General features: G+C 45.3%; 1 protein-coding gene across 5 annotated transcripts in view; it reads left to right on the top strand.

The window, feature by feature from the left end:
• SYNE1 (spectrin repeat containing nuclear envelope protein 1) overlaps positions 1 to 18,700 on the top strand; it is a 667,130-nt gene that overhangs the window by 477,854 nt on the left and 170,576 nt on the right. For all 5 annotated transcript variants that reach the window (XM_077283091.1, XM_077283090.1, XM_077283089.1 and 2 more), the window contains 7 exons: positions 5,277 to 5,429; positions 9,604 to 9,786; positions 9,985 to 10,122; positions 10,383 to 10,568; positions 10,959 to 11,081; positions 14,841 to 15,023; positions 15,813 to 15,956. In XM_077283091.1, coding sequence (XP_077139206.1) covers positions 5,277 to 5,429; positions 9,604 to 9,786; positions 9,985 to 10,122; positions 10,383 to 10,568; positions 10,959 to 11,081; positions 14,841 to 15,023; positions 15,813 to 15,956 — 1,110 coding nt within the window. The remainder of the gene's footprint in view (positions 1 to 5,276; positions 5,430 to 9,603; positions 9,787 to 9,984; positions 10,123 to 10,382; positions 10,569 to 10,958; positions 11,082 to 14,840; positions 15,024 to 15,812; positions 15,957 to 18,700) is intronic.

Here is an 18,700-nt window from a genome sequence, read left to right as displayed (position 1 = left end):
CTTGCAGTATGGACGTGTGACGTACTGTTCCCATCACTTACAGTATGGACGTGTGACGTACTGTTCCCATCACTTGCAGTAAGCACGTTTGATGTACTGTTCCCATCACTTGCAGTATGGACGTGACGTACTGTTCCCATCACTTGCAGTATGGACGTGTGATGTACTATTCCTATCACTTGCAGTATGGACGTGTGACGTACTGTTCCCATCACTTGCAGTAAGCACGTGTGATGTACTGTTCCCATCACTTGCAGTATGGACGTGACGTACTGTTCCCATCACTTGCAGTATGGACGTGTGACGTACTGTTACCATCACTTACAGTATGGACGTGTGATGTACTGTTCCCATCACTTGCAGTATGGACGTGTGATGTACTATTCCCATCACTTGCACTATGGACGTGACGTACTGTACCCATCACTTGCAGTATGGACGTGTGACGTACTGTTACCATCACTTACAGTATGGACGTGTGACGTACTGTTCCCATCACTTGCAGTATGGACATGTGATGTACTATTCCCATCACTTACAGTATGGACGTGTGACGTACTGTTCCCATCACTTGCAGTAAGCACGTGTGATGTACTGTTCCCATCACTTGCAGTATGGACGTGACGTACTGTTCCCATCACTTGCAATATGGACATGTGACGTACTTTTACCATCACTTACAGTATGGACGTGTGATGTACTGTTCCCATCACTTGCAGTATGGACGTGTGATGTGCTGTTCCCATCACTTGCAGTAAGGACGTGTGACGTACTGTTCCCATCACTTGCAGTATGGACGTGTGACGTGCTGTCCCCATCACTTACAGTATGGATGTGACATACTGTTCCCATCACTTGCAGTATGGACGTGTGATGTACTATTCTCATCACTTGCAGTATGGACATGTGATGTACTGTTCTCATCACTTGCAGTATGGACATGTGACGTACTGTTCCCATCACTTGCAGTATGGACGTGTGACGTGCTGTTCCCATCTCTTGCAGTATTGACGTGTGATGTACTATTCCCATCACTTGCAGTATGGACGTGTGATGTACTATTCCCATCACTTGCAGTATGGACGTGTGATGTACTATTCCCATCACTTGCAGTATGGACGTGTGACGTACTGTTCCCATCACTTGCAGTATTGACGTGTGATGTACTGTTCCCAACACTTGCAGTATGGACGGACGTGTGACGTACTGTTCCCAACACAGTATGGACATGTGTCTGCATCCACACTTTTTGTATTGCATTAGTATAGCTGTAGCCGAAGAGAATTATTTGATTTCACTGAGTTGCATTTGTAATTTTCCTTATTTTTAAATTATGCTGAACCATTTATTGTTTTTGTCTTCATCTTTCTGAGTTACTTTAAGGCCTCATTCAGACGTCCGTTTTTCTTGTACGAGTGTTTTTTTTCAAGGTAGCACTCATACATATGATAGTCTATGGAATATTTCACATGTCCAATCCCCTCCTCGGACTGAATGTACGTGTACTGAATATGAAAAAAACTGATGCCTTAGATCTCATGCGCGCTATCGGAAAAATTGGATTAGAGTTATCCATTGTTTTGATGGCTAACACTCATCCCCATGTTATTTTTTTGCACTGTTCAAATATCCGATTTTTTTTTTCCTCGGGTTTTTCTCAGATCAATAGGTCCGAGGAAAAAGTCGCAGCATGCATGACTTGCCTCAGATAATCGGATGACATTCGCCCATTTATGTCTATGGGTCTGTGGAAAAACATTGGATGCACTCGGATGACATCCGAGTGCAGTCTGATTTCATACAGTGGGTACGGAAAGTATTCAGACTCCTTTAAATTTTCCAGTCTGTTTCATTGTAGCCATTTTTTCCACATTAATTTTCACTCTCCACCCCATCTTGACTGAAAAAAAACAGAAATGTAGAAATTTTAGCAAATGTATTAAAAAAGTATAACTGAAATATCACATGGTCATAAGTATTCAGACCCTTTCCTCAGTATTGAGTAGAAGCACCCTTTTGAGCTAGTACAGCCATGAGTCTTCTTGGGAATGATGCAACAAGTTTTTCACACCTGGATATGGGGATCGTCTGCCATTCTTCCTTGCAGATCCTCTCCAGTTCCATCAGGTTGGATGGTGAACGTTGGTGGACAGCCATTTTCAGGTCTCTTCTGAGATGCTCAATTGGGTTTAGATCAGGGCTCTGGGTGGGCCAGTCAAGAATGGTCACAGAGTTGTTCTGAAGCCACTCCTTTGTTATTTTAGCTGTTTGCTTGGAAGGTGAACCTTTGGCCAAGTCTGAGGTCCAGAGCACTCTGGAAGAGGTTTTCATACAGGATATCTCTGTACTTGGCTGCATTCATGTTTCCTTCAATGACAACCAGTCATCCTGTCCCTGCAGCTGAAAAACACCCCCATAGCATGATGCTGCTACCACCATGTTTCACTGTTGGGATTGTAGTGGGCAGGTGATGAGCAGTGCCGGGTTTTCTCCACACATACTGCTTAGAATTATCACCAAAAAGGTCTATTTTCTTCTCATCAGACCAGAGAATCTTATTTCTTATAGTCTGGGAGTCCTTCATGTGTTTTTTAGCAAACTATGCAGGCTTTCATATGTATTGCACTGAGGAGAGGCTTCCGTCAGGCCACTCTGCCATAAAGGCCCGACTGCTGGTGAGCTGCAGTGATAGTTGACTTTGTGGAACTTTCTCCCATCTCCCTATTGCATCTCTGGAGCTCAGCCACAGTGATCTTGAGGTTCTCCTTTACCTCTCTCACCACGGCTCTTCTCCCACGATTGCTCAGTTTGTCCGGACAGACAGGTCTAGGAAGACTTCTGATGGTCCCAAACTTCTTCCATTTAAGGATTATGGAGGCCACTGTGCTCTTAGGAGCCTTGAGTACCTCAGAAATTCTGTTATAACCTTGGCCAGATCTGTGCCTTGCCACAATTCTGTCTCTGAGTTCATTGGCCAGTTCCTTTGCCCTAATGTTTCTCATTTGGTCTGACATGCACAGTGAGCTGTGAGGTCTTATATAGACAGGTGTGTGCCTTTCCAAATCAAGTCCTATCACTTTAATTAAACACAGATGGACTCCAATGAAGGAGTAGAACCATCTCAACGAGGATCTCAAGGAAATGGACAGCATGTGACTTAAATATGAGTGTCTGAGCAAAGGGTCTGAATACTTATGACCATGTGATATTTCAGTTTTTCTTTTTTAATAAATTTGCAAAATGTTCTACATTTTACATGTGCAGAGTGTACATTAATGTGAAAAAAATGAACTTTTATGAATTTACCAAATGGCTGCAGTGAAACAAAGAGTGAAAAATTTAAAGGGGTCTGAATACTTTCTGCACCCTCTGTAGATGCACTGAATCGAGAAGATGGAGAAACTTCTTCTTTTTTAAATTCTCCACATCTGAGAAAATCAGATCACACAGAACACCCTCTGATCAAACTCCATCAAGTTCCATCAGAGTGTAATTACCATTATTGGAGCGATTTTCTGAGATGGAGAACATACAGTCCTGTAACCTAAGAGGGTTTGCAATGTGCACAGAAAGCTGCTATCTGGTTACTATTACTGTACACAGTGCGCCCTCTGCTGTCAGAAAGTGGTAATATTAGGTGTTGCAAAATAAAACTGTTGCATGTGTCATTACTAGTGTTGAGCATTCCGATACCGCAAGTATCGGGTATCGGCCGATACTTGCGGGTATCGGAATTCCGATACCAAGATCCGATACTTTTGTGGTATCGGGTATCGGTATCGAAACAACATTAATGTAAAAATGTGTAAAAGAGAGAATTAAAATAAAAAGTATTGCTATACTCACCTCTCCGACGCAGCCTGCACCTTACCGAGGGAAGCGGCAGCGTTCTTTGTTTAAAATTCGCGCTTTTCTTTCCTTACGTGAAGTCCCGGCTTGTGATTGGTCGCATGCCGCCCATGTGGCGGCGACGCAACCAATCACAGCAAGCCGTGACGTAATTTCAGGTCATTCAGTATTTTAAAATTACGCTCCGGCTTTGTGATTGGTTGCGTCGCAGTCACATGGGCGACGCAACCAATCACAGCAAGCCGTGACGTAATTTCAGGTCCTTAAGGATTTTAAAATTACGTCCCGGCTTTGTGATTGGTTGCGTCGCAGTCACATGGGCGACGCAACCAATCACAAGCCGTGACGTCACGGGAGGCTGGACACGCGCGCATTTTAAAATGGGCGCGTGTCCAGCCTCCCGTGACGTCCCGGCTTGTGATTGGTTGCGGCGCGGTCAACCAATCACAAGCCGGGAGGCTGGACACGCGCGCATTTTAAAATGGGCGCGTGTCCAGCCTCCCGTGACGTCCCGGCTTGTGATTGATTGCGGCGCGGTCAACCAATCACAAGCCGGGAGGCTGGACACGCGCGCATTTTAAAATGCGCGCGTGTCCAGCCTCCCGTGACGTCACGGCTTGTGATTGGTTGCGTCGCCCATGTGACTGCGACGCAACCAATCACAAAGCCGGGACGTAATTTTAAAATCCTTAAGGACCTGAAATTACGTCACGGCTTGCTGTGATTGGTTGCGTCGCCCATGTGACTGCGACGCAACCAATCACAAAGCCGGAGCGTAATTTTAAAATACTGAATGACCTGAAATTACGTCACGGCTTGCTGTGATTGGTTGCGTCGCCGCCACATGGGCGGCATGCGACCAATCACAAGCCGGGACTTCACGTAAGGAAAGAAAAGCGCGAATTTTAAACAAAGAACGCTGCCGCTTCCCTCGGTAAGGTGCAGGCTGCGTCGGAGAGGTGAGTATAGCAATATTTTTTATTTTAATTCTTTCTTTTACACATTAATATGGATCCCAGGGCCTGAAGGAGAGTTTCCTCTCCTTCAGACCCTGAGAACCATCAGGAATACCGTCCGATACTTGAGTCCCATTGACTTGTATTGGTATCGGGTATCGGTATCGGATTGGATCCGATACTTTGCCGGTATCGGCCGATACTTTCCGATACCGATACTTTCAAGTATCGGACGGTATCACTCAACACTAGTCATTACCAATTGCACAAAGCTTACGTAGTGAGAAATTCTAGTAAAGAAGATCAGTTTGGTAAAAATATTATCTTTTAATTGTGTATGTGGAATTTTAGTGGTGCTGAATAACTTTGCCTTGTATGTACTTTTTTAGTCTATGTTCACTGTGAATTAATTGTCGGGATGTACTGGATGAAGCAAAGATCTGATAGGCTTTTTATATTTATCTAATGTAGATACAGAGGAAACAAAAAGAAGCTCAGCAAAATCAAGCAGTTTATCAGGAGCTGAATATGCAAATCATGGAAACAGAGGAAGAGCTGAATTCAATTCTGGAGAAACTAACGGAGAAAGCAATGGACGTGACTGAGGCTAGGAAGGGTCACCAGGTACAGTGAGGATCATCAGTCCTGATAGGTGTAGAGGGGAGAATCATCTCAGGTCCTAGAAAGATCAGGCAAGGGGTTAAAATAAAAAATACTCAATTAGGACACCACAAGTATATTTGTACGTCTTAGAAAAATAGAAGATGATTTATTCATATTGTTGTTTAATAGAGGAAAAGGAGGCCTCTGGTACTGGTGGATCTCCCTGCACAGCAACACATTTGGCCAAACAGATCTAGGGATCTGGCCAGTTGCAGAGTAGCCTGTAGAGCATAGAGGCAGCTCATGCCCAGATAATCAGCCAGGATGGGACTGAAGGGTGGGCAGTACCTAGGCAATAAGCAGTGAATAGTGTTGAGTGAACGTGCCCGGATAAGGTGTTATCTGAGCATGCTGAGGTGCTAACCGACTGACTTTGGCGTGCTCGAATAATATGTTCGAGTCCCTGCACCTGCATGCAGTGGCGTAACTACAAAGTTATGGGCCCCGGTGCGAACTTCCAAATGGGGCCCCCCCCCCTACCCCCGCGATGCCCCCCCACCCCCTTCCCCTAGATACGCCTCGGACTGTTGCAGGAATCTCCTGCACTGCAACATGGTGTTGGGTGCCAGCACAGCCCGCACAGTGGTATATCCAGCACAGCCCGCACAGTGGTATATCCAGCACAGCCCGCACAGTGGTATATCCAGCACAGCCCGCACAGTGGTATATCCAGCACAGCCCGCACAGTGGTATATCCAGCACAGCCCGCACAGTGGTATATCCAGCACAGCCCGCACAGTGGTATATCCAGCACAGCCCGCACAGTGGTATATACAGCACAGCCCGCACAGTGGTATATACAGCACAGCCCGCACAGGGGTATATACAGCACAGCCCGCACAGTGGTATATACAGCAGAGCCCGCACAGTGGTATATACAGCAGAGCCCGCACATTGGTATATACAGCACAGCCCGCACAGTGGTATATACAGCACAGCCCGCACAGGGGTATATACAGCACAGCCCACACAGGGGTATATACAGCACAGCCCGCACAGGGGTATATACAGCACAGCCCACACAGGGGTATATACAGCACAGCCCGCACAGGGGTATATACAGCACAGCCCGCACAGGGGTATATACAGCACAGCCAGCACAGGGGTATATAGAGCAGAGCCCGCACAGGGGTATATACAGCACAGCCCGCACAGTGGTATATACAGCAGAGCCCGCACAGGGGTATATACAGCAGAGCCCGCACAGGGGTATATACAGCAGAGCCAGCACAGGGGTATATAGAGCACAGCCCGCACGGGTATATACAGCACAGCCCGCACAGGGGTATATACAGCAGAGCCCGCACAGGGGTATATACAGCACAGCCAGCACAGGGGTATATAGAGCACAGCCCGCACAGGGGTATATACAGCACAGCCCGCACAGTGGTATATACAGCACAGCCGGCACAGGGGTACATACAGCACAGCCGGCACAGGGGTATATAGAGCACAGCCCGCATCTCATCTCCCCCCCCCCCCCCCGATAATGGCCCCACAGTCCGGTTAAAAAGAAAAAAAAAACTCCTCACCTTTCCTTTTGCCCGCGCTGCTCCTGGCGGCTGCAGTCTGCCCAGGACACTGCAGGTGCGCGATGATATGACATCATCGCGCACCCGCAGTGTACTGTCAGAGGCAGAGCGGGGAATGATGGGAGAGGGAGCGTCAGGTGACGCTCTCCTCCATCATTGCATTGAACTATACCGGTGTCATAGACGCCGGTATAGTTAAATGCGGCGGCAGCGGCGGCGGCAGCGGCAGCGGCGGCGGCGGCGGGGGGGGGGGGAAGGAACAGTGCAGCGGCCCACTACTGGCATCGGCTCTTCTGGCATTTGCCAGAAGTGCCCGATGGCCAGCCCGGCCCTGCTCTGACCTGCCGGCCCGGGGCCCCTGACCTGCGGGGCCCGGTCGCAATGGCGACCGCTGCGACCGCGGTCGTTACGCCCCTGCCTGCATGTCTCGCCTCTATCCAACAGCCACAACACATGCAGACATTGCCTAACAGGGAATACCTGCATGTGTTGCAGCTGTTGAACAGCTGCGAGACACACAGGTGCGGGCACTACAATATATTATTCGAGCACGCCAAAGTCAGTCGGTTAGCACCTGAGCATGCTCAGATAACACCGTATCCGGGCACATTCACTCATCACTAACAGTAAACTATCAAATTAAAATCCCTCCATTCTTGTGAACACAAAGGATTTTTATTAAGGAGTAAATTGCAAAGTTGCTTGTTTTTACCAATATCATATTTTTCGTCCTATAAGAAGCACTGGACCATAAGACGTACCCTAAATTTTCAGAAGGAAAATAGGGGAAAAAAATAATGTGTCAAATGGGGGGTCCATCTTACAATCCAAATTCAGCTTATCGGGGGGAGATCGACACAGGTGGAGGAGTGGTCACAGGGGAGCATGGTCACAGGGGTTGTTCTGTGGTCCCAGCTGGTGCGGTGGCCTCTGGTAAATCCCATCCCAGGCTGGTGCGGCGGTGTTGCTCTGAGGTTCCCAGTGGTTCCGCCGGTATTTTGCAACAAGTTCGACAGTGGTGCGGCAGGGCTCCACCGGCATTTTGCGACAGTTGTGGCAGTGGTGCTCTGTGGTGTGGTGGGGCTCCACCGGCATTTTCTGAAAGCCCGGAGGACCCCACAGATCACTTGCTGCAATGCGGTGGCCTCCGGGAAAATGTCCGAAGGGGGCAGCACATTCTCAGATTAAGATGTCGACAATGAGATCTCTTCCCGAGATCTCGTGTTCCGATGCGGTGGCCTCTGGGCATGCTCAGATTCAGATCTCAGCAATGGCTTTCACAAAATGCCGGCAAAGCCCCCCGCACCACAGAGCACCACCGCCTCACCACAGAGCACGACCACCACACCAGCCTGGGAAGGGAGGCTGCATCACCCTGCAGCGTCAGACCAGGACCGCCACCACAGTATTTTGTAACTATATTCCGACTATAAGACGCACCCCTATTTTCCCCATAAAATTTTTGGGACCGACGCATACTGTGCAAAAAATGCCCAACGTTGGCAGCGGAAGCAGTCTTAAGACGCTTCCGCTGCTTCATTGTAAGGTCCGGGGAGGAGGGGGCGGAGTTTTGGCCACACATGCGCGGTCGAAAATGGCGGTCCCGGCGCACAAAAAAACGTTACATGTAACTTTTTTTGTGGCGGCGGTGCGCCAAAACACGATGGTTGCGACGTGTGGCAATACGTCGCAATGCGTCGGTAATGTTAGTCTATGGGGAAAAAACGCATCCTGCAGACAACTTTGCAGGATGCGTTTTTTCTCCTAAACGACGCATTGCGACGTCCGCCAAAAACACTAGTGTGAAAGTAGCCTAAGGCTATGTTTACATGCAGCGTTTCTTCTGCAGCCAAAACCTGCTCTCTTTTTAGTAAAAACTCTGAATTCAAAACTTTTTGTTACATTTTTTGGGTGCAGATTACATGTGTAAATTGTCTACAGTACATGTTTAAAAAAAAGTTAGTTTTATTCACAAATAATGCTGCAAAAGCAGAGCAAAAAACACAAGCGTGTGCATGAGATTTCTGAAATCTTATAGATTTTTCTGGTACTGTAAAAGGCAGCTTCTTTTCCGCCGAGTCATATTGGTGGCATTGGTAGCTTATAGCATATTTGTCTGTTCTTCCAGTAACAGTACACTGATACATTATAGTCTATGGAGCTATTCACATCTCATGGTCTTTTTGGGTGAACAATGGTCCACATTAAAAAAGTGGAGACCTGTCCCATTCTGATCCATTTTGTGGACCAAACTCATCCATTTAAGTGAATGGATCAATGGAAAAAAAGAACAGCTTCTGTTTTATGTGTATGAGAAATAAAACTGATGTGAATTCAGCCAAATAAGTATTCCAGTGGGATCTGCTTGATCACTTAAGACTATTCTGTCCCCTGCTCTTGCCTGATTTCTTAACTAATGTCATGTTGTACCAATCCATTTAGCCTGACGTTAGAGCCTTGTACATTTTCTTCCTCTTCCGGTAGAGCTCTAGATCTGTGGAATAAGGTAATAACTTTGATGAGATGAAATAGACGTACACTTTCTTGGTTCTTGCTGACTCCTGCTTTTCACTATCAGTGACAACGTTTTGTCTTCCCTACAGATGTTATGTGAGGAGCTAGACAAGTGCAACATAAAAATGGTGGAGCTGGATGCTGGCGTGCAAGACTTTGCTGAACAGAATCACACATTGGGAAAGCAACTGGTAGATAAGATAGGGAAACTTATTGAGCTGCAGCAGCAAGCCAGCAAACAGGTGGAACACCGAGCCAGCAAAGTCAAGCAGGTATGCCATGCTCAAGGAACTTCTTGGAGATTTGTTCCACAACAGACTACGATAACTGATTGCTAGGAGAAGCCTGACAGTCAACTAACTTCTGTGGTGAAGAAAAGATGTACCCAGATTTGTCGCATTTGGAGTGAGACCTTTCCTGTAGAAATCTGTTTCCTAACTGCCTCTCACTTTTTCCATCACCATATGTAGGCTGTCGTCCAGCTGGAGGAATACAGCGAAATGCTAGAATTTATTCTACGGTGGACTGAAAAGTCTAAAATATTAGTGAACAGTAACATCACCTGGAACTCGGCGAGTCAACTTCGTGACCAAGCGATGGCTCACCAGGTACGCTGCGGCTCCTTTTTAGTATAATTTAGTGCACGGATAGTAGTGTATATGTCAAAGTCTTCATGTGGTTTCAGGATTATTTCTTTTTTAGAAGAATAGAAAAGAAATGCTGAAGCTAAAAGTTAAAAATGAATAGTTTTGCAAATTATTCATTTGTTTTCTGTTTGGTTTTCTGTGTACATTATGTGTTATTAAGTGTTTTTTACAAGCCTACCGCCAATTCCAGCCACTTTCATATACATTTGTGTCTGTTCCAGGCAATGTTGGAAGAGTCCAGAGACATCCATAGTGATCTAGAAGCAATGAATGAAAAGATAGAGTATTTGTCAAGTGTTTACCACACAGAAGAATTGTCTCAGCAAGTGTCAGAACTTGGACGTCAGACTGAAGAACTACAGCAAGCGATAAAGCATCGTTTGCAGAACCTTCAGGATGCGGCCAAGGTACAATCTCATGCGCCTCAGAAACTCTGATCTTATTTAATTACAGAAATTCTGTAGTGAACGTACTCAACTGTGTAATATCTTTTGTGTATGCTCCTAGTTTCCATAATTTCTGTTGCTGTGATTGAATGTAAACTTGCGTTGTGCTGCTCTGTTGAATATCTTTAGGCATGACGAAGCTAGCCAAGCACTGGACTCTGCTAGTCTTGTTGACTAACTGTGCATGCTTAGTTGTTGGTCCATTTAAAATCTCTGTACTCATTTTCTAGTTATCTGTTGACCCCAGAAATCAGGCATTTATTACCTATACATAGGATTCAATTATGGGAGAACCCATCGAGGGAGACAAGTTTGCTAACAAGTTACTCACAATATCGGTTCTTCCTACAGGATATGAAGAAGTTTGAAAGTGAAGTTAGAGCATTGCAAACGGCTTTAGAACAAGCCCAGACTACACTGACCTCACCAGAGCTGGGACGTTTGAGCCTTAAGGAACAGCTGTCTCATAGACAGGTACTTTGCCCATGTCTACTTTGTGCATTAGTTGTTATTATTATTATTATTATTTATATAGCACCATTAATTCCATGGTGCTGTACATGAGAAGGACAACAAAATATAAATATCACTTACAGTGAACAAACTAACAATGACAGACTGGTACAGAGGGAAGAGGACCCTGCCCTTGCGGGCTTACATTCTACAGGATTATGGGGAGGGAGACAGTAGGTCAGGGGTTGCAGTAGCTTCGATGGTGTTGAGGTGGTCATGTGGTCATTACAGGTTGTAAGCTTTCGTGAAGAGTTGGGTTTTCAGGTTTCTTTTGAAGGATCCAAATGTGGTGGATAACCGGACGTGTTGGGGCACAGAATTCCAGAGGATGGGGGATATTCGGGAGAAGTCTTGGAGGCGATTGGGTGAGGAGCGAATAAGCGTGGAGGAGAGAAGATGGTCTTGGGAGGACCGGAGATTACGTGAGGGAAGATATTGAGAGATTAGTTTGGAAATATATGGAGGAGAAAGGTTATGGATGGCTTTGTAGGTCAGTGTTAGTAGTTTAAACTGGATACTCTGGGAAAATGGGAGCCAGTGAAGGGATTTGCAAAGAGGGGAAGCAAGAGTGTAGCGAGGAGATAGATTAATTAGTCGGGCAGCAGAGTTAAGGAAGGACTGGAGGGGTGCGAGAGTGTTAGAAGCTAGGCCACATAGGAGGATGTTGCAGTAGTCGAAGTGGAATATGATTAGGGCATGCACAAGCATTTTGTTAGAGTGAGGGGTGGAGGAAGGGACAGATTCTGGAAATATTTTTGAGCTGAAGGTGACAGGAGGTGGCAAGAGCTTGGATGTGCGGTTTGAAGGACAGGGCAGAGTCAAGGGCTACACTGAGGCAGCGGATTTTGGGGACAGGGGAAAGTGTGATTTCATTTATTTTGATGGATAAATCAGGTAGGGAAGATATGCGACATGGGGGAAAGATAATTAGTTCAGATTTGTCCACATTGAGTTTGAGGAAGCGAGAGGAGAAGAAGGAGGATATGGCTGATATGGCTGATAGACACTCTGGGATTCTGGAGAGCAGAGAGGTGACATCTGTGCCAGAGAGGTAGTTCTGAGAGTCATCAGCATATAGATGGTACTGGAAACCATAGGACCTTATGAGTTGTCCCAGGCCGAGTGTATAGATTGAGAAGAGCAAGGGTCCTAGGACAGAGCCTTGAGGGACACTAACAGAGAGGGGACGAGATGAAGAGGTAGTATGGGAGTAGGAAATGCTAAATGTATGGTTGGTAAGGTATGAGGAGATCCAAGATAGGGCAAGGTCTTTGACACCAAAGGAAGAGAGAATCTGTAGTAGGTGGCAGTGGTCAACTGTGTCGAAGGCAGAGAACAGGTCTAGAAGGAGGATTATAGAGAATTGTCTGTAAGCTTTGGCTGTAAGTAAGTCTAGTAGTTTTGGTCAGGGCAGTCTCAGTGGAATGGTGGGGACGGAAGCCAGATTGTAGGTTGTCGAAGAGAGAGTTAGATGCAAAGAGAGGAAAGTTCAGCATGCTGCTCAAGTAGTTTGGAAGCAAATTGGAGCAAAGATATGGGGCGATAGCTGGACATAGGTGTGATTGTGGCATGTTTGAAAGCAGAGGGGAAGGTACCAGAAGTTAGTGATAGGTTGAAGAGATGGGTTAGGGATGGGATTATTGTAGTGGTGAGGTTGGGGAGGAGGTGGGATGGGATGGGGTCAAACGCACGAGTGGTGAGGTATGATTTGGAGAGAAGATGAGCAAGCTCCCCTTCAGTGATTTTGGAGAGGGAAGTTATGGGGTTAGGGCATTGGTCTGGTATGCAAAGGGGTTGTGGTGGTTTGACAACAAAAACTTGCCTTGTTTGGTCTATCTTATTTTTGAAGTGCGTGGCAAAGTTCTCAGCAACGATTAGTGAACTCAGAGGGGGCAGTGGTGGGCGAAGGAGGGAGTTAAAAGTGTTGAAGAACTGTTTGGGGTTGTGGGATAAAGAAGATACGAGGGATGTAAAATAGGCCTGTTTAGCAGAGGTGAGAGCTGATTTGAATGCGAGTGTTGCTTGTTTGAGTGCAGTGAAATCATCTTGTGAATGTGTTTTCTTCCAACCCCGTTCTGCAATTCTGGATACTTGCCGAAGCTTTTTAGTGATGTTATTGTGCCGGGGTTGTCTATTTATTTGTCGCACTATGCTATGCATGACAGGGGCGACCGAGTCGATGGCTGATGCAAGAGTGGCATTCTAGAAACTAGTGGCAGTGTCTGTGTCGTGGAGTGAGGATTTGGATGCTAGTGGTAGGATAGAGTCAGAGAGCTTGTGGGTGTCAAGGTGTGCAAGGTTTCTACAGGGGTGCGCATGTTGCAGGACATGGGTGACAGGTGAGGAGGACAGGGATGAGAAAGTGAGTAGATGGTGGTCAGATAAAGGGAGATGGGAGGTTGTGAAGTTAGATTGGGGCCAGAGATGGGTGAAGACCCGGTCTAATCTATGTCCGTCTGTGTGGGTGGCTGAGGAGGAACACTGATTAAGTCCAAAAGGTGAAGTAAGGGACAGGAGTTTGGAGGCTGCTGACTGGTGGGTGTCAATGGGAATGTTGAAGTCACCCATGATGATGGTGGAAATGTCAGCAGACAGAAAGTGAAGGAGCCAGGTGGAGAATTGGTCAATAAAGGCAGTGGTCGGGCCCGGTGGTCGGTATATGACGGCCATTTGGAGGTTAACAATCTTTATTTTTATATAGCAACAACATATTCCTCAGCGCTTTACAGTTTGCACACATTATCATCGCTGTCCCCGATGGGGCTCACAATCTAAGTTATGGTTGGAGGGAGAGTAGATGCGGACAGACTTCAAAAGAGGGGAGTATAAGGGAGGGTAGAGGTGGGATTGGGTTAAAGGTACAGTTGGAAGAAAGGAGAAGGCCTACTCCTCCACCATGTTTGTTGCCAGGGCGAGGAGTGTGGGTGAAGTGGAGGCCACCGTAACATAGTGCAGCAGGGGAGGCTGTGTCAGAGGGTGTCTGCCATGTTTCGGTGATGCCCAGAAATGAAAGATTATGAGAGGTAAAGAGGTTGTAAATCACGTGGAGTTTATTGGAGATGGAGCGGGCATTCCAGAGTGATCCATAGAGAGGGAGCAGGGTGGTGGGCGCCAAGGGCACAGATTTGAGGTGGGCAAGCTTTGGGGTGTTTTTATTGGGTTGGTTATTCAAGGCAGACGTTAAAGCACCACTCCAGCTGGTTTTTATTATGTAGTGGGTGCACTAATGTAAATTCCCCACCTCTAATATTATACTTACCAACCAACGTCTTCATTTTAAATCAGAGCCTCTCTGGTTGGTCTTCTGCAGGTTGTGACCTGCCAGATTACTCCAGTGTTTGCTGGGCAACTCGATGGTCATTGCTCAATGTAAGTATGTGACAGTCAGAATGAGGCTGTCAGACTTGCGTTGAGAGATTGTGACCATTACCTTTGTCAGTCAGACGTTGCGGTCACGAGATGCTGGATTGGGACCATAATGGCGGCGGAACAGCCGAAAGGGAACTTACATTAGTAGCACCACTCCAGCACTGAAATAAAAAACAATCACCTTTCTGATTGGTTGGGTCACCCAATGAAGGAACTGCAGGACTGGTTCAGAATGCATTTTCCCTGCACACCATTGCTTTCAGCCTCAGGACAGGGCCATAATGAACTGTAATGTGCATCACTTAAATCTTTCTTCAGGTACAAATAATTAATAAATTATTGTCTTCACAGCACCTACTATCCAAAATGGAGTCCCTAAAACCAAAGGTTCACGCTGTCCAACTTTGCCAAAGTGCCTTAAGAATTCCTGAAGAAGTAGTCACTAGTCTTCCCATATGTCGCACAGCTGTCAGGTTGCAAGAGGAGACCAGCCGTCTTCAACACACCGCCATCCAGCAGTGTAATATTATGCAGGTAAGCACTCACTGATATCATCTCTTGAAGTTATCCTCTTTGTCAGACTCATAAACTCCTATCTGCTTCTCAAATTTATGTTAATTCTTCATAAAAGCATCACACAACATTCTGCTTTCTAAGCGTGAATCCATCCATTGTTGTGTTGTGTTATTCCCATCACCCTCTCCCTAGTGTCTGCCATGTCGTATGACATATCCTCTCTCCAATGTTAGTCCCATGAAGCCACCATACAACATTTGCCCCAATATGAGTTCCATCATACAGAATACCTTTATTCAACTCCTCTTTGTTAAGATTTTTTTACAATATGAAAATATATATTTGTACAAGACCCAAGGCACATCTGCATTATCATAGTCATTCATTATTCTTTTGGAAAACACATATTTTATGCATAGTAAAAGTGATATTATCACAGAAGTACTGTACATGGGTGTAGATGTTAAAGGAATATTTTTGTGTTATTAGCTTTAATTAGACAGTGTTCAAAAATGCAAATTTGAAATTGACTTGCTTTTTCTGGTTTCATTCACCTGATATAAGAGCTTTTATCTTCTATAGTGTACAGTTGATTTCCAAGCAGATTGATCACTAGAGACAAGTATACGCTCTCTCCAGCCCATTAATTTCTATACAGCAGTTATCAGCTCACCTTCTTCATGCTTTATCAGCTCCAGCTGTTACCAAATATTTGGGTTTCTTAGGGTATTGTTAAAGGGAAGTCGTCACATAGAGTGCATTTTTTTAATGATTAGTTTGGTTGATAATTGCACATTAACCCTTCAGGAGGCAGTGGTTCAGTATGAGCAGTATGAGCATGAAATGAAGCACTTGCAGCAGCTAATAGAGGAGGCACATCGGGAATTACAAGATGCAAAAGTAACCACCAGCAATATCCAGGAATTACAGTTCCAGATTAAACGCCACGAGGTAATTATACATGGTAATTAAAGTGATCGAGATTGTTAAATCTGATAGTAAGTTAAAGTTCAGAGGCATTTTCCTCAAATCTTAAAATGAAAATGTAATAGTACGTTTTATTAAAGGGGTTGTCTCATGAAGACAGTCCCTCTCCTTGTGCCCCATTAGAGCCATGTCATTAATGTCCCACGCTCCAGACCCACCTATGAGCTAGGGTAGAGCGCCGTTCTGTACAGGTGAATTAGACAGACAAGTTTCTAATTTTTGGGACTTTGGTTATTGGGCCTTTGTCCACATGCTGCACTAAATATTAGACTGGCACACAAACGTATTGCTCTTGGGAATTGCAGAGTGTATCAATGTTCTAATGAACCCACCGTGTACGCCTTTCCCCTAAATAAGTCAGATATTTATGATCTCCATTAGACTCATTATTGTAGGTTAGATTATTTACAGTTAAAAGGGTGGTGCACTACTTTATAACACCTAATTATTGGCCCCGAGAGGTGGAAAAGTAAAGAAAATCAATCTCATCTCAGACCTTTTTCACTCCTCCTTATTCAGCACTGTGTTTGATGGGTGAAGGCACTTTTTAATTTTGCAAAATGAATTGAAGGTTGCTGCCAATCATCAACCGCTGATGGCTGCAGCAGTCATGTGACATCCCACTCACCAAACGAGGAGGGTAGTCCGACGTGGGCCTACTATTACTTCCAACGTCAGAAAGGAGTTAATGCATAGAAAAAAAAAAGAATTCTACTCTTCTTCCCTCTGCTTCATTGCCACGCAGTGTAATCTTCTGAAGCCGCCTGCTGGCTTCAGCGTACAAGCGATGGGAGCACATGACGTCACTGCCATGCTCCCCCTGTCATGTGCACACTGACATCAGCTGCTGGCCTCTGATTGTCCGACAGCGTGTATTGCAGCGCAAAAACCCATCGGCTTCATCCTTGAACATCATTTTACATAAAAATGTACTTACAGTATTATATTTTAGATAATTATAATTACTACTACATAAATATTATTTATGTATATAAATAAATCTAAATCTTTATATAGCGCTAACATATTCCGCAGTGCTTTACAGTTTGAACACATTATCATCACTGACCCCATTGGGGCTCACAATCTAAATTCCCTATCAGTTTGTCTTTGCTATGTGGGAGGAAACCGGAGAACCCGGAGGAAACCAACACAAACACTGGGAGAACATACAAACTCCTTGAAGATGTTGTCCTTGGTGGGATTTGAACCCAGGACTCCCGAGCTGCAAGGCTGCAGTGCTAACCACTGTATATTGTACTAATCCTGAACTTATGCTCCAGAGCTGCATTTACAATTCTGCTGACTGTTACTGGACAAGCTGTTTGATAGCTGACCGAGGCTGAACTCCTACAATGTAGGGAGGTCATTGATAGTTAGTGCAAATCGATTTGCTGGACCAGGCCCATCAGCCACATCAGTACTTTGGTGTCACATCGAGCCTCGAGAACTGCTTCTTAACTGAGCACAATATAGTCACAATTAGATTGTGCTCATTAATTGGTGTCCGAGTACTCAGTAGAGTGGGGTGTATTGCCCTTATTGCATCACTGTGTTCTCTTTTGTAGTTAGAAGATAAAGTTAGGAAGTGCAGGACATACACATGTGGTCAAAATGTTGGTACCCCTCGTTTAATAACAGAAAAACCCACAATGGTCACATAAATAACTTGAATCTGACAAAAGTAATAATAAATAAAAGATCTATGAAAATGAACAAATGAAAGTCAGACATTGCTTTTCAACCATGCACCTACAGAATTAAAAAAAAATAAAACTCATGAAATAGGCCTGGACAGAAATGATGGTACCCCGGAAAATAATGTGACAAACGGGACATGTTAAATCAAGGTGTATCCACTAACTAGCGTCACAGGTGTCTACAGTCTTGGAATCAGTGAGTGGGCCTGTATATAGGGCTACAGATACTCACTGTGCTGTTTGGTGACATGGTGGGTATCACACTCAACATGGACCAGAGGAAGCGAAGGAAAGAGTTGTCTCAGGAGATTAGAAAGAAAATGATAGACAAACATGTTAAAGATAAAAGTTATAAGATCATCTCCAAGCAGCTTGATGTTCCTGTGACTACAGTTGCACATATTATTCAGAAATTTAAGATCCATGGGACTGTAGCCAACCTCCCTAGACGTGGCCGTAGGAGGAAAATGGATGACAAATCAAAGACGGATAATACAAATGGTAACAAAAGAGCGCAGAAAAACTTCGAAACAGATTAAAGGTGAACTTCAAGCTCAAGGAACATCAGTCTCAGATCGCACCATCCGTCGTTGTATGAGCCAAAATCATAAAAAGCTAGACAGCAATTTGTCAAACTACATGTTGATAAGCCACAAAGCTTCTGGGAGAATGTCCTATGGACAGATGAGAACTTTTTGGCAAGGCACATCAGCTCTATGTTCACAGATGGAAAAATGAAGCATATCAAGAAAAGAACAATGTCCCTACTGTGAAACATGGAGGATGCTCTGTTATGTTCTGGGGCTGCTTTGCTGCATCTGGCGCTGCTTTGCTGCATCTGGCGCAGGGTGTCTAGACTCTTTGCAGGGTACAATGAAATCTCAAGACTATCAAGGGATTCTAGAGAGAAATGTGCTGCCCAGTGTCAGAAAGCTTGGTTTCAGTCACAGGTCATGGGTCTTGCAACAGGATAATGACACAAAACACACCTTTTTGGAAGTGCATTTG

The sequence above is a fragment of the Ranitomeya variabilis genome, chromosome 2, assembly GCF_051348905.1.
Source record: "Ranitomeya variabilis isolate aRanVar5 chromosome 2, aRanVar5.hap1, whole genome shotgun sequence".
Taxonomy (NCBI): Eukaryota; Metazoa; Chordata; class Amphibia; order Anura; family Dendrobatidae; genus Ranitomeya; species Ranitomeya variabilis.
The sequence above is the reverse complement of the archived record's forward strand: the minus strand, read 5'-3'. Positions and strand labels throughout refer to the sequence as shown.